General features: G+C 52.4%; 1 protein-coding gene across 2 annotated transcripts in view; it reads right to left on the minus strand.

Annotated features, from left to right (window-relative positions):
* The window catches only part of RIN3 (Ras and Rab interactor 3), a 115,975-nt gene that overhangs the window by 7,268 nt on the left and 94,339 nt on the right, over positions 1 to 14,368 (minus strand). For both annotated transcript variants that reach the window (XM_047737275.1, XM_047737276.1), the window contains one exon: positions 1,476 to 1,607. In XM_047737275.1, the coding sequence (XP_047593231.1) occupies positions 1,476 to 1,607 (132 nt within the window). The remainder of the gene's footprint in view (positions 1 to 1,475; positions 1,608 to 14,368) is intronic.

Raw genomic sequence — 14,368 nt, forward strand, 5'->3', positions numbered from 1 at the left:
AGACACATCAGTGTTGTCTGGAGGCTCTGCCCACCCCTTCAGCCTTGTGGTGCTTTCCTGTGCATGCTCAGGGCCAGATAAGTCAAGGAGGAAGTCTCATGAAGGCCTGAGGTAGAGGCTCCAAAGTGTGGGGTTCAGAATGAAGCATTCATTCATTCTCACGAGACTATGAGCCTTGACTGCCCTGTCTTGCACCGTAGCCCAAGAGCCTGGCACACAGTAGGGACTCACTGAGTAGGTGCTGAATGGATGGATGAATGGGTGGGTGGACAGATACATGGGTGAGTAGCTATGTGGGTGCGTGGATGGATGGATGGAGAGATAGATGGGTGGTGGGTGATGGGTGGGTAGGGGATCGATGGATGGATACCCTGGGCAACAGATCATCCCTGCTGAAAGAAGCCTGGTTTCCGCTGAAATCCTACATTCTCTGGAAGACAAGTTGTTCCAGCTGCAGACAATTTTTAACTAATGAGGAAAAATACATAGTTCCAGAGGTCCTAGAGCCCTCTTCCAAGTTCTACGTGACAGCCAGTTTCAAGGCTTTCCACGCTCCCCTGAGTTTCCAAGAACTCACAGAACCACACTCTTCACGCTATCACCCTAAAAGTGCAAACAAGATGCAAAGAAGACCAGCTTATCTCAAGAACCACAAGGCCCAAAGGGGACACTCAGGCCCTGAGAGTTTCACTCTGCCTTTTGGGGCGGACATCTCACAGGACATCTCTGGGCTTCCTCAGAGCTGAGGTCTGGGTGGGCCGTACCTCAGGGATTCCCGGTGGAGGAGTGGCCAAGGCTAAGTGGGTGGGGGGAAGTGGTGGGAAGGGTGAAAGGGGAAGGGAAACTGAGCGTGGGGTGGGGCAAACCACTCTGCCATCATCCGACTGGGGAGTGCAGGGCTCCTTGTCCATAGCATTAAGCTTCTCTCACGGACAGGGGGGCCTGGCCAGGGCTGAATGAGCAAGGGGCCGACAGCTCCCAGGGCCACCCCTGTCTAAGAACTGATCATTATTTCCTGCTCAGACTCCTTTCCATGGGTCTACCCACTGCTTCAGGCTTACCTTTTGTGCTTGTTCCCTTTCCCTCTGTGAAGAATGCCTTTCCCACTTTAACTGTCTGGCTCCTATCCACCCTTCAATGCTCAGCTCAGGTATCACCTCCTCCTGGAAGCCTTCCCTGACTGCACAGCCTGGGCAATGGGCTCCCATACGCTCTGAGCTTCCCATCATTCCAACATTTGTCAAGAAGTGGTGACAGATCTCTTGACAGGCCCAGCTCCTCTGCTTGTCTGTGACCCCCCCAAGAACAGCACCTACATGGGGCCCGTGTCTTGTCCCCAGGGCTCTGTGGAATCTGGCATCCGGGAAGGGCTTATTGGGCCGTGTGGGCACCCTGGGCTTGGCTGAGGCCGGTGGTATGCGTCAGGCTCGGTGGCCAGCCGGTGGCCCAGGGCCTGGCTGGGGCTGGCGACTCACCCTCCCCCAGCTGCAGGGCGGGGTCCATGAGCTCCATCATGTACTCCACGTTGAGGAGCATCTCCGTGAGGTTGCTGCGGGCCAGCACATACATGAGCACGGGCAAGAAGTCGTCTGCCCCGTAGGGCTTCCCTGGGAGGAGAAAGGACGCAGAAGGTGAGCACGAGGGTCTCAGTGTGAGCTGTTCCCCGGCCGGAGGAAGAGCAGTGGTTTACTGGGACAGTGATGGTCACCCCTGGAAGAGGAACCTTGCTGCTTTCTCAGGACTCAGGACAGGGGTGAAATGCGATCAGCCCTCTCAGGGAGATCGGAGACACAGTCCAGGTTTAGGAAGAAGGAACCGAGAGAGACACCCTCCCCTGGAGTGGGCAGGAGCCAGCCCCTCCCTCTTGCCCAGCTCTTTCCCCTCAACGCCCCTTGCTGCTTTATTTTTTCATTTTTAAAGATTTTTTTAAAAGATTTTATTTATTTATTTGACAGAGATCACAAGTAGGCAGAGAGGCAGGCAGAGAGAGAGGAGGAAGCAGGCTCCCCACTGAGCAGAGAGCCCAATGTGGGGCTCGATCCCAGGACCCTGAGATCATGACCTGAACCGAAGGCAGAGGATTTAACCCACTGGGCCACCCAGGCGTCCCAAAGATTTTATTTTTAAGTAATCTCAACACCCAACGTGGGGCTCGAACTCACCACCCTGAGATCAAGCATCGCACGCTCCAGCAACAGAGCCAGCCAGGCGTCCCTTCCTCTCCTTGCTGCTTATTCAACAGTCAAGTTCATATCACACTTATTCACAGAGCCACCCAGAAACAGCTGTCTCTCTAGTAATGATGTATTCTGGGAGGTTTCCTTGTCCCTTTTCAGCACACATCTCCCCTTCCAACTGCTAAACAGGAAGCCCTCCCTTCACCAGTACTATGTGGTTGGAAATTCTACCATTCAGCCTTCACTCCACTGGGGTCAGCAGGGCCCTTTCCAGAGGGGGTTCTTTTAAAATGTAAATACCTCTGAAAGGAATAACCCAACACAGGACACCTGGGTGGCTCAGTCAGTTAAGAATCTGCCTTGGCTCAGTCAGTTAAGCGTCTGCCTTCTGCTCAGGTCACGATCCTGGGGTCCTGAGATGGAGCCCTGTGTCAGGCTCAGTGGGGAGCCTGCTTCTCCGTTTCCCTGCCCCCTGCTCGTGCTCTCTCTCTCTTTTTCTCTCAAATAAATGAATAAAATCTTAAAGAAAAAAAAAAAGGAAAAGGAATAACCCATCACTTCTGCTTTTGTGGAAAACGGTCATGGCTCAGAGCATCTGACGGTAACAGATGCCTTGGAGAAGAGAGGAGGGCGAGACGGTAGGCCTGAGGGACGCCTTCCCAGCGTGGTTCTGGGCTGGCTCTGGAGACTAACCGTTTGGCAATGCCAAGTCAGAGGCTGGCCACGGAGGGGAAGAATTCCTACAAGGACAGAAGCCACTGGAGTCCCTCAATGGGCATCTTGGCATACCTCTGAGTGCACTGGGGAGAAGGAAAGCTTGGCTGAGCAGCTTTGCACAGTGGGGAATGGCCATACGGAGCCCCCAGACTCAGCTGGAGGTGACAGGAGAACTCTAGAAAGATCCATACCATGACTGCTGCCCTTCCTGTCTTGGGTGAGATTAATAATCGGTCCAAATACATGTCAAGCAATTAAAGTTCTTTCAAAGATGTATTCCTACATCCTACGTTTTACAAAGGAGTTGGGTGACTGTTGGCAAACATAGGATCAAACAGTAAAATCTGAATAAAAATGTAAACCCAATGTCAGGAGAACTCTAAATTACCAGAAGAACTATAAGCCACAGGAAAAACAGAGATGTGAATGAGCAAGGATCCATGCAAGTGCGCCTTTAGTGCCTCAAATTTGGGTTGAGCTTCCTGGTGGCCAAAGCAAAGAGGAAAACACAATCAGTTACCTGCTTCTCGTTGACCATGAGAAGAAAACACACCAGTTTCTCAGGGGCCCAAAGACATCTCTCTAAGGCTTAGGGCTAACATAAACATTTCCCATGTAGCTGCACAAGGGGGACACGATCGGCAAGTTCCTTTGGCCCACACAGGGGCGTAGGTTGACTTTGAGATTTTCATTGCGTTGCCTCAAGATGTGGCTCAGGGTGAGCGCTTCTGGGAAAGGAGTTAGAATTTCATCACTAGGCCTTCCCTCCCACCCCCAGTCCCTGTGACTATTATGTGAATGAGGCATTGTTTTGCAGAGGAAAAGGCCCTGGGAACGAGGAAGGGCCACGAGAGAGGAACGGAACGGAGTCACACCAGAATGCAGGTACCCGAGAGGGGAATCAACCCCATTTTGTTGAGATCAGCAGTCTGGGCCGTGTCCTAACATTTCCAGAACTCGAGCTACAAATCCCAGTAGAAAGTGCTCCCAGCGAGTGGCCAGAACAGCTCGGCCAAGGCCCACCTGATCATTCTTTCAAGTTCATTCATTCATTCACTCACGTAAGCCCTCTTACTAACCACCCTATTCCTTGGGTGCTACCTGACCAGGTAATAAGATCGGATTTTTCCAGAAAGATGTGAGTAAGAGAAACAGCGTGAAAGAGGTTTTGAAAGGAGCAGGAGAGCTCTATGTTGAAATCAGCAGCCCCTCCAGTGGCGTTCTCTCCCGCTGCCTGAGTCCGTGCAGGCGGGCACCCTCTTAGGGAGCTGGGGCACCCTCTTGTGGCACTGGGTCACCCCTGAAGGTTGCGATCGAGCACTGCTCTGGTGGGATCCCCATGTCACACCTCTCCAGCACACACCAGGCCAGCCCCTCCTCCCATGTCCTCCAAGACACACCCCCGGACAGCCCGATGTCTGTCCAAGGGGTGCCCCTTCGGCTCACAACTTGTCCTTGCTTGGTTTTCCAGAGAACACTGTGCCTTGTGGCCAGCTTCCTGGCCACACTCTGTTCCTACATCTGCAAAATGGGGCCAGCAACACCAGCCCTGATGGCCTTCCTGGGTTTTCAAGAAAATAAGATGAGAAAATACAAATGTGTCCCAGACCTGCAAAGTGCTACAGAAAAGTGAGCTGTTACTGACATCTCTGTTCTGCTTTCTCAAGTGGCCTCAGTTTTTCCATCCGTGAAATAAACAGGCTGGAGGGGTTGGTAACACATACAGTCAGATCCAGAGCATGAGCCTCAGCTGGGTGACCCCGGGCTAACCGCTATACCTCTCTGAACCCGATTTCTAGTCATGCATGATGTGACACAGATCACAGGACACGCTATGGGATTTTGGTGAGAATTCTATACGAAGATGTACCCAGAGGACTCCCACATGCTCCCGTGGAAAATACCTGCTAAAAATATCTATCCTTCCCCCTTCCAGCTCTGTGTTTGGAGGCTCTCTTGGTTATTTGTTACAAGGTTCCTGTCCCCTCCCTGCACCAAATGAGTCTATTTTGGAGAAAGAAAGCTTTGCCCTAAACCTTTATAAGCCTGAGACACAACTTAAAGGTTCCTGGAGCAAGATTTTGTGCCGGGAGTTGTTTTTCATATTGATAATTTAATTATTAGAATCCTGGCCCACAGGAGAGTCTTCTCTGGTCTGAGTTATGAGCTGGGAACTGATGGGACACAGTCCTGTGCCTTTCGGAATTCACCTCTAACTCCCCTGCTGGCAGAGAGCTGATGGAATTTCACCAGGCTTCTAGAACACCAATTTCTGCTTGCTATCGTGTTAATAACTCACCGAGGAATATAATCAGGTGAGCTCCTGTGCTTATAAGCAACGGTTCACCACCAGCCCAAGTTTCCCTTCGGGAGTCACTGGGTCATGCCCGGAGTCGCTGTTTGGGGGTCACATTAGAACGGGGGTGCTCTAGGCCCCAAGGCCAGGGATGCTGCCGAACAGCCTATGATACCCAGGAGAGCCCTGCATCCTAAAGACGTACTGGGCCCCAGACGTCTACAGTGCCAAGGGCGAGAAGCTCTGCTTGAGGGGGTGATGACCTTCAGCAAGAAGGAGGGTCCAGCTCTGGCCCTAGGTTTGGGACTCAGAGGCCCTCTGGACTGTGGCTCTGTGTCCTGCAGGGATGCAAAGTTGTTCCTTCTTCTTCTCCCTGTGCTCTTCCTGAGAATCCTGGCCGACACTCAGGAAGGGCTTTGGGGCGCATCGCCTTGGTTCACAGCACATTCTGTTCAGCCACCCTGTTACTGGGTTCCCGTGATCCCCTAACTGTCCCTCCAACTACCCGTGAGCATTCCCTCTTTGTCCCTGCAGCACACAGCGAGGGGCACAGCAGAGGTGAGCAGGTAGCTGGGTTCCTGGCTCCGGCGGGCCTCTCCAGAGACCTTCGAGTGCTTCCCACACCTGGTCCGAGCCAAGTGTTTCATCATGTCCTAGAAACCAGCCCTTGCTGGGAACGTTCCCATTTCTGTCAAGTAGGCCTCTGCCCCCAATCCCAGGATGCAAGGCCTGGAAGTACCCCCTGACTCTGGGGCGCTCCGTATTTCTCAAGAACCATCAATGGTTCCCCACTGCTTAGAGAATCAAGTCTAGATCCCTTTGCCTGATGTTCAAGGCCTTGCACAGTTAGACCCATAAACACCTGTCCAACACACATGACTCTACTCTCTTCTAGCCACATCATCTAGCCGTCGGCTTCAGAATGTGTCACCTGCATTCCAGGCCCTCGGGATTGGCCACAGTCACCTGGCTTCTCCTTGCCTTCCACAGGCCTGAACCTTCTATCTCCCACCCAGCACCAACATTTGCGGGACACTCTAAAATGTAAAGCATATTTTATAAACATTATACCAGTGAATTCCTAAAACAACTTTGTGAGGCGGATTAGATTCAATTGTGCCCACTTTACTTTACGGATGAGGGGAAGTGAGCCTCGGGGAAGGTAAGCTACTTGCCTGAGGTCACACGGCTAGGATGCGGTGAACCAGGACTTGAATGCAACTTTTTCTTACGCAGGATCCCATGTTCCTGCTATTTCACATTCCTCCTTCAAGTTCCACCTCCTCCACGGAGCCCTCCTGGACTGCCCCAGCTACTGGTGCTTATTCTACGCTCTACTTTCCAAACTTCCAACTCGGAACGACATTCTGCCTTCATCACCTTCCCACAAAACATTCCTCTGTGCTGAATCATGGGCCGTTCCCTGAACTCCAAAGGCGCTTTCAATCCTCGTGCCTTTGCACACCCAGTTCCCTCTGCCCAGGACACCCTCCCGAGCTCTCCCTTACAAACTTCTCCTTGCCCTTCTTCCACATCTTCACGCACAATTGGACACTTCATGCTCTAGCTCCCAAACACCTTGACTAGTTCAGAGCCCTTTTCCTTGGACTGTGAGCTCCCTGAGGGCAGGGATGGAGGCTGGGTAAGCTGGGGCAAGCATCTTAACCTGTCAGAGGCTCTGCCCTTCCCAGTCCCCAGCTCAGGGCTTGGGATGTTAGATACTGACAGTGGACTGACCTGAGCTACATGCGTGTTCCTGCTGGCATTCACTCTGTCATGCCCCCAGTTGGGGCCATGATCAAGGAGACTAGGAGCCGCTGTGGGTCTTAGGCAGTGGTGCTGAGAAATGCCCACCGACCGGCTCTCCAAAGGGGAAGAACAAGCTCTGATTGCAGGGTTTGCCAATTCCTACGGTTTAACTATTGCCACAGTGGCCCATTTCAAGCTACCAGTGTGAATACGGAGGCAGGGAGAGAGGCATGCGATTAGCTCTGTCCCATGACCAGCTGACTCAGCATACCCGTGGGCTTGGATTCACCAAGCCCCATCTCACCATGAGCAAACCGAGGTCCAGAGAACTTTCCTCAAAGCCCTGCAGCTGGTGTCCCAGTAGTGGAGCTGTGACAGGAATCTGGGTCTCTCTGTGACGGGCTCACGGGCTCTCTAACCTGCTAGCGACTTGAGGACAAATAGAAGCTTGTTCGTTGAAATGCACCGGCTCCTCCCTGATAGTCCGGGGGAGTTAGGGCCTCATCCTCCTTCCCCTGGAGCCAGGATCCCGAGGCATGAGCTCAGCCCATGCACAGCGGGTGACAGGCAGCACCCTTGGGATGTGGAGGCACAGTTCCAAATGACTGTCCTGGGCTTGGACATCTGGCTTGCAAGGATCAGAGACCACGTCCCTCAGCCTGTGCTCCGAAACCCCTAGGGGCCACGGCCCGCACTTCCTGCTTTTTTGTTTGCCCAAATAGCATCTGTTTTCCATCTGGAGGCACGGCAGGGAGCCCATCACACTTTCAAGAGCTGGCTGGGCACCCTATGCCTGTTTCACTGGGGGGCAGGTTTTGGAAGAGAGTTCTGATTTAAAAAAAAAGAGCTGAACGTGCTCACCGGGGTCATGCAGACTGCGGGGAACACTGTATTTGGGGACCCCCAATCCCGCCAGCTGTGTGACCTGGGGCCACTCACTCTGCACCTCAGTGTTCTCATCTGAAAACTGGGAATAATAACATTCACTCAGACCGTCACGCGGGATTGTGGGGAGCATCAGGTGAGCGGCTGGATTAAAAATTAGGTTTTGTCGTCTGGGAGGAATTACCTAAAAAGAGGAGTCTGGAAAGCACTAGGTAGTAATGATTTTTTTTTTTTAAGAGGGCCACTTCGTCTCCGTCCCCACTACTCAACTCGGCGGCTGTAACAAAAGCAGCCATGGACACCGTGTGAGTGAGCAGATGCTGCTGTTTCAATGAGTTTATTTGCAAAATCAAGTTGGGGGCCAGAGTTGGCCCACAGGCTGTGTTTTGCAGACTCTTTTTTTTTTTTTTTAAAGATTTTATTTATTTATTTGACAGACAGAGATCACAACTAGGCAGAGAGGCAGGCAGAGAGAGAGAGGGAAGCAGGCTCCCTGCTGAGCAGAGAGCCCGATGTGGGACTCGATCCCAGGACCCCGAGATCATGACCTGAGCCAAAGGCAGCGGCTTAACCCACTGAGCCACCCAGGTGCCCCAGACTCTTGATTAAGAGAGAAGAAAGGTGTATCCTCTCACTGTAATTGTCCCTCCAAACCTGTTGATTGGCTCTTACTGAAAGCAGGGGCTGATGCAATAGTCCTGGGGCAGACAAGGCTCATGACTGTGAAATGCCTTGGCTCTTTGTCCTCCTTCATGATTCCCCCTTAAAGCCACTTCCTTCCTCTATGAAGTTTTATCTGAAGACCCCCCCCCCACTTCCCACCATCCAGGTTAGTGCCCTCATTGATGGGTTTCCCCCAGCCTGTTGCTGCAGGATGGAAAAACAGAGACTTTCCATTAACTCAGAGAGGCCTCCCCCGACCTTCCAACGCAGAACTGCGAGCTCCTCTGACACCCCCGGCCTCTTCAGCCTGCCTGCTAATAGGTTTCAGCATCTGATGATGTCATTTAGACTTCTGTCTCCTGATTTATTACCTGCATGGCCTCACCAGAATGAAAGCTATGTGAGGGCAGGGGTCCCCTTGTGTGCACCACTCCTAATGCAGTCCTTTCCCAGCGCTCGGCATGCAGTCGGTGTTTAATAAATCTATCTGCTAAGTGAATGCGTGGATGTCATCTGCCAACCTGTGTGATGGACACTTGCTTGTGCTCCATGTTCCCTCTTGAACCGTGACCATCTTAAAAACAGGGACTGGGGTGGGGGTGCACCTGGGTGGCTCAGTTGGTGAAGCATCTGCCTTCGGCTCAGGTCATGATCCCAGGATCCCAGGATGGAGTCCTACATCTGGCTCCTTGCTCAGCGGGGAGCCTGCTCCTCCCTCTGCCTGCTGCTCCCCCTGCTTACAACTCTCTCTCTCTCCCTCTCTCTCTCACAAATAAGTTAAAACAAAAAAACGAAAAAAAAAAAAAAAAAAAACCCAGGGACTGGGTTTTCCTGGTAACACCCATATCGTCCAGAAAGGTTAGTTGGGACTGCTGACTGGATGCATTTATTTGCCAGAAACACAGGACGGGAGGAAGTAGAGAGCATCCATAACGGGAGGTTTTCAGTGTATGTTTCCAGGGTGAGCCTTCCATGCGGGGTTATTTTATAGAGAACTTGGCTTCTCTGGTTGATTCCCAGTGGGGGTTGGCCTGCAAATGGCCCCCAGCTAGGCCTGTGGCCTCTAGGGAGCTCTCTGCGACCAGACTGTGAACCACTGGTCTGGTCTGAGCTCCCGGCTGCACGATCGAAAGGCTGGGAGCCCAGGGAGCAGGACGATTGGGTGGAGGCCCCACCCTTGCAGGGTCCAGCTGACATGAAGTGAGAAGCCAGCTGTCCACCCACGGAGAAGCCCCCCCCACCCCGCCATCCACCCTGTTGGGTTACTTGGGCTGTCTGCAGATGCTGTCTGAGCGTCAGTTCTGCTTTGAACAAGACTGCATCCCGGAGATCACTCCAGCTCCCCGGGTTCCTCTCTTTGGGCAGCTCAGCCCACAAGCCAGTCCAGCCCCATAGGCCATGGGCTTGGAGCCCGGCAGCCAGAAGTCCCAGCCTGGCTGGGAAAGGCATGAGGCCACCTGTGACTTGGATCTGACTTCCCTGAGGTCGTCCCCTGCCCCTGGCCACCCTGGAGAGGCGGGACCGCGCAGGGGCTCAGCCCGGGACCTGGATCCAAGTTCCAGCTCTCTACCACTCCCCGGCTCGGGTATGACCCTGAATGTGCAGGCCAATCTCGCTGAGCCTCAGTTTCCTTGACTGTACCACGGGGACAACCACAGTGTCCACACCTCCCGAAGTGCCTGGGAGGAGTCAGTGACAAGGCGGTTGGAAAGAGATGAACGTGGTGTCTGCGGGCTCCTGGCAGGTGAGAACTGTCAGACATGGCTATGAGGCGAGACAGGAAGGTGATGGTGTCCTCAGAGCATGACATCTCAGAGGGCCCGAACCCCATGGCAGGTGTGGAATGTAAAAGCAAGGTTATGGGCCGTACCTGAGTGGCTCAGTCAGTTAAGTGTCTGACACCTGATTATGGCTCATGATCCCAGGTCATAATCTCAGGGTGGTGAGATCAGGCCCCACATTGGGCTCTGTGCTCAGCAGGGAGTCTGCCTGAGAGTCTCCCTCCCTCTCCCCCTCTCTCCATGCATGCTCTCTCTCAAATAAATAAATACAAATAAATAAATAGTGAAATAATAAATTACAAATTATTATAAATAATATAAATAATATATAATATAATATAAATAAAATAATAATAATATAAATAATAAAATTTTTTAAAAAGCAAGGTTATGCTTTACTTCCAGGCCTGGCCCTCATGTTCTCTGTCTCTCTGTCACCTGGATGTCAGTGTCCAGAGGATTACCAAGCCTGCCTCAGTCTGGTCCCTGAATTCGGAGCAGAGCCTAGCCCCACCCCCACACCCTCCTGCGTTCGACTAGACTGACAGGAGTCAGAAACGAACTTTCCCTGCACAAGACTAGAGGGTTTATCTGTTACAGCAGCAAGTAATTTCCTCCACTAATTATCTACGTACCTATCTATAGCTATTTCAAAAAGAGCTGAAGGAAATCCACCAAAATATGAACTTTTTCAACAATAAACATTAGTGACTTGTGTCATCAGAAATCAGGTTAGATTTTTTTAACATAGATTTTTAAAAAAACCAACAGCCTGATTTCCCTCTCTGTCCTCCGGACCCCTGGTCAATGTCTCAGGCCCCTCGGGGTCCGTCCTCCACCCATTTGACTTTCAGCCTCCGCCCCACCAGCATCAGCAGCAGATTCCCAGCTGGCTCTGTGATGTCTGCCAGGGAGGTGAATGGCGAGGGTCCCCAGGGGTCCAGGACCCTGAGCCCACCAATTTGGCCCTTCCATCTAACCACCTGGCTGCTGGGCCCCCTCTCTCCAGAGTCAGGAGCCAGGTTCTATCTCGTCAAGTGTAGCATCACGGTGTTTTCACAGACTTTTGAAGGCACAGAAAGAAGGCAGTGTGTTGGCCCTCACTGCCCCCCTCCTCCTCCTGCCTGCTCTTTATCAAAAGGTTCTTTATGTTCGTTTAGAAAGAACCCTGCATGTGTACACACCACACTCCTCCTTCCTGCCTTCCTTCCTCCTCCTTGCATTTTAGGGCAGGGCTCTGGGACCTGACTCTATTTCTCCCTAACAGTAGGGCTAGCCCTGAATGTCTGTTCTTAGACACAGTTCTAGAAAGTGGGAATGAGTTGTTTGTGAAAGCAGCAGGAGAAATGATTCTAGAAGTTCTGACTGCTTTATCCAAGCCTCATGAAGTCCACAGGCAAACAACCCAGTCCGCTCCTTGCTATAGGAGGGAGGGCAGCGCCTAGCCAAAGCCACCTGTCTCTGTGAACACTCGCGCTGCTGGACACAGGCCCCTAAACTTGCTGCCATGGGGGAGGCACTTGATAGGGATTCAGGAACCTTGAGATCAGTCCCCAGGCTAGCTGCTGGGTACAGTCATAAAAGCACAGGCTTTGGAGAGAGGGATTTCCAGCTTCGAATCCTGGCTCTTTTGTCTCCTAGGCACAGAGAGTAGCTGCCCTTTGGGGAGAGATGGCCCGGCCAGGGAACTCAGGCCTGTGTCTCCAAGCTGAGTGGTTTTGTGCTCCAAGAGAGCCTGCCAGCAGCCAGGCCACAGGGACCCCCAGGCTGCTTTGGCCAGTGTCCCATAATGGCTTAGAGGCACGTAGGTGGGGCCTCAGCCCTGGAAAAGAGGGAGCTCGCTGGGGTAGGGGTGGTGGAGGGAGGGAAGGGCTGTGTTCTGCTTTGAGTGGGTCAGTGGCAGAGGGAGGGAGGACCAAAGCCTAAGTTCTGCCTCTCCATGGCGGGGGTGCACTGAGAGCTCCTAGGGCTTCTTTGCAGTGCTGCTGGCCCGCAGTCCACACTTTGAGCCACAAGTCGCTGGAAGCTTCCGGCAGAAGGGAGGTGGGAGGTGAAGGCCTCGGGAAGAGGGCCTGGTCCTAGGATCACGGAACGTCAAAGTCAGAAGAGACTTTAAGAGCCAGTCGGGAGGGGCGCCTGCGTGGCTCAGTGGGTTAAGTCACTACCTGGGCTCAGGTCATGATCTCAGGGTCCTGAGATCGAGCACTACATGGGGCTCTCTGCTCAGCAGGGAGCCTGCTTCCCTCTCTCCCGTGCTCTCTCTCTGCCTGCCTCTCTGCCTATTTGTGAGCTCTCTCCGCCAAATAAATAAAATAAAATCTTTAAAAAGAAAAACAAGAGTCAGTCGGGATCCGGCAGAAAATGCATAACCTCAATCTAATCACGAGGAAACATCTGACAAACACAAAATGAGGAACTCTCATTAAAAAAGAACCAAAGGTGGGGGGTGGGGAGGGAAACCTGTATTCCTTTAAGAGACCAATGTCATTAAAAAAAAAAAAAAAAAGCTGTGGAAATGTTCCGGGTTAAAGGAGGTAAAAGATACCTAACAACTAATTGCACACCTGACCCTGGCCTGTTTCCCGAACAGGAGGAGAAAACGCCAGCAACGACCGTATTAGCTCCAGGGACAGCCTGGAATACAGATGGCGCCTTGGGTGGCTCAGTCGTTAAGCCTCTGCTTTTGGCTGAGGTCATGAACCCAGGGTCCTGGGACCGAGCCCCACATAAGGCTCCCTACTCGGCAGGAGGCCTGCTTCTCCCTCTCCCACTCCCCCTGCTTGTGTTCCCTCTCTCGCTGTGCCTCTGTCAACTGAATAAATAAAATCTTTAAAAAAAAAAATCCTGCCAACGTCAATTTACAAAGTGGACAGCGTTATGCAAGAGAATATCCCCATTCTTAAAAAAGTGTTTAGGGGGTTAAGGGCCAAGATATACATCCCTCACTCTCAGACGATTCAGGAGAAGCATTACGTATGCACAGAGAGAGTGTAAATGATAAAGCAAATGAGACAAGATATTAACAATCCACAAATGGTATGTGGCTATTCCTATTTTAATGCAGCATTTCTATTCCTAAAGTTTGTGAAGTCCAAAGTTGTTTCCAAATGGAAGGCTTAAAAGCTAAAATATTTATGGGGGCATCTGGGTGGCTCAGCCAGTTAAGTGTCCAACTCTTGGTCCCCGCACAGGTCTTGAGCTCAGCGTCCTGAGATTCGCGCTGGACATGGAGCCTGCTTCAGATTCTCTCTCCCCCTCTGCCCCCTCCCCATCCCCTCTAGCTCAATTAATTAATTAATTAAAAGCTAAAATATTTAGCGGCAGAACTGGTTATTTCAAACAAAATCCCACACTGAACCCCATGTGTAAAAAGGGACAGGCAGGGGTGTGGCCCTGCCCGTGCTGTGTCTCTTTAGTAGCCCGAGGGGTATCCCGGGGAACCCAGCATGGAAACCACTGTGGTGGGGAGGCAGCTGTTCCTGGATCCTCACATGTTAGACACTCACACACTTTTCTGATTGCATGTGATCCTCGAAACAGCCCTGAGAGCATGCTCAGGCTCATTTTGAGAGGACCAAGGTTGAGGAGATCAGTACCTCCTGAGGCCTACACCGTTCTCATGTTTTCCATACCCTCCCCATGAGCCTGTCTTCTCATCCCCACTTTACACACCCATGGAGGCCCCATGAGATTCACGTCCAAGGCTACAGCACTGAAGCTGAGCTTCAAGCCCAGGTCATGTGATGGAACCCCAAGACCCCTGCTCTCCTTGGCAGAAGCTGCTCCCTCCCAGATGAAGAAGCAGAGGCTCGAGTGGGGGCAGCCCCCACCTGCTGCTCATGGCAGCGGTGAGATGGGAAGCCCTTGGACTCACAGTCCAGTGCTCCCCCAGCAGTGGGAGGGGAACACACTGTTCCTTGATGAGAAACCCATTGTTCCCCGTGGGAAATCTTCCCACTGAGCCCTGGCCCCGGCCTGAATTTCTGGGCTGAGAGAATCCAGCCTCCCTCCCTCCCACAAGGACAGGGAAACCTTGAGGCCCCTTGTTCATCTCTGTTCTTCCCTGGGCTTCGCTTGCGCAGTCTGCTCTAGCCAAGGCC

This window comes from Lutra lutra, chromosome 7, assembly GCF_902655055.1.
Source record: "Lutra lutra chromosome 7, mLutLut1.2, whole genome shotgun sequence".
In the NCBI taxonomy this organism is placed as follows: domain Eukaryota; kingdom Metazoa; phylum Chordata; class Mammalia; order Carnivora; family Mustelidae; genus Lutra; species Lutra lutra.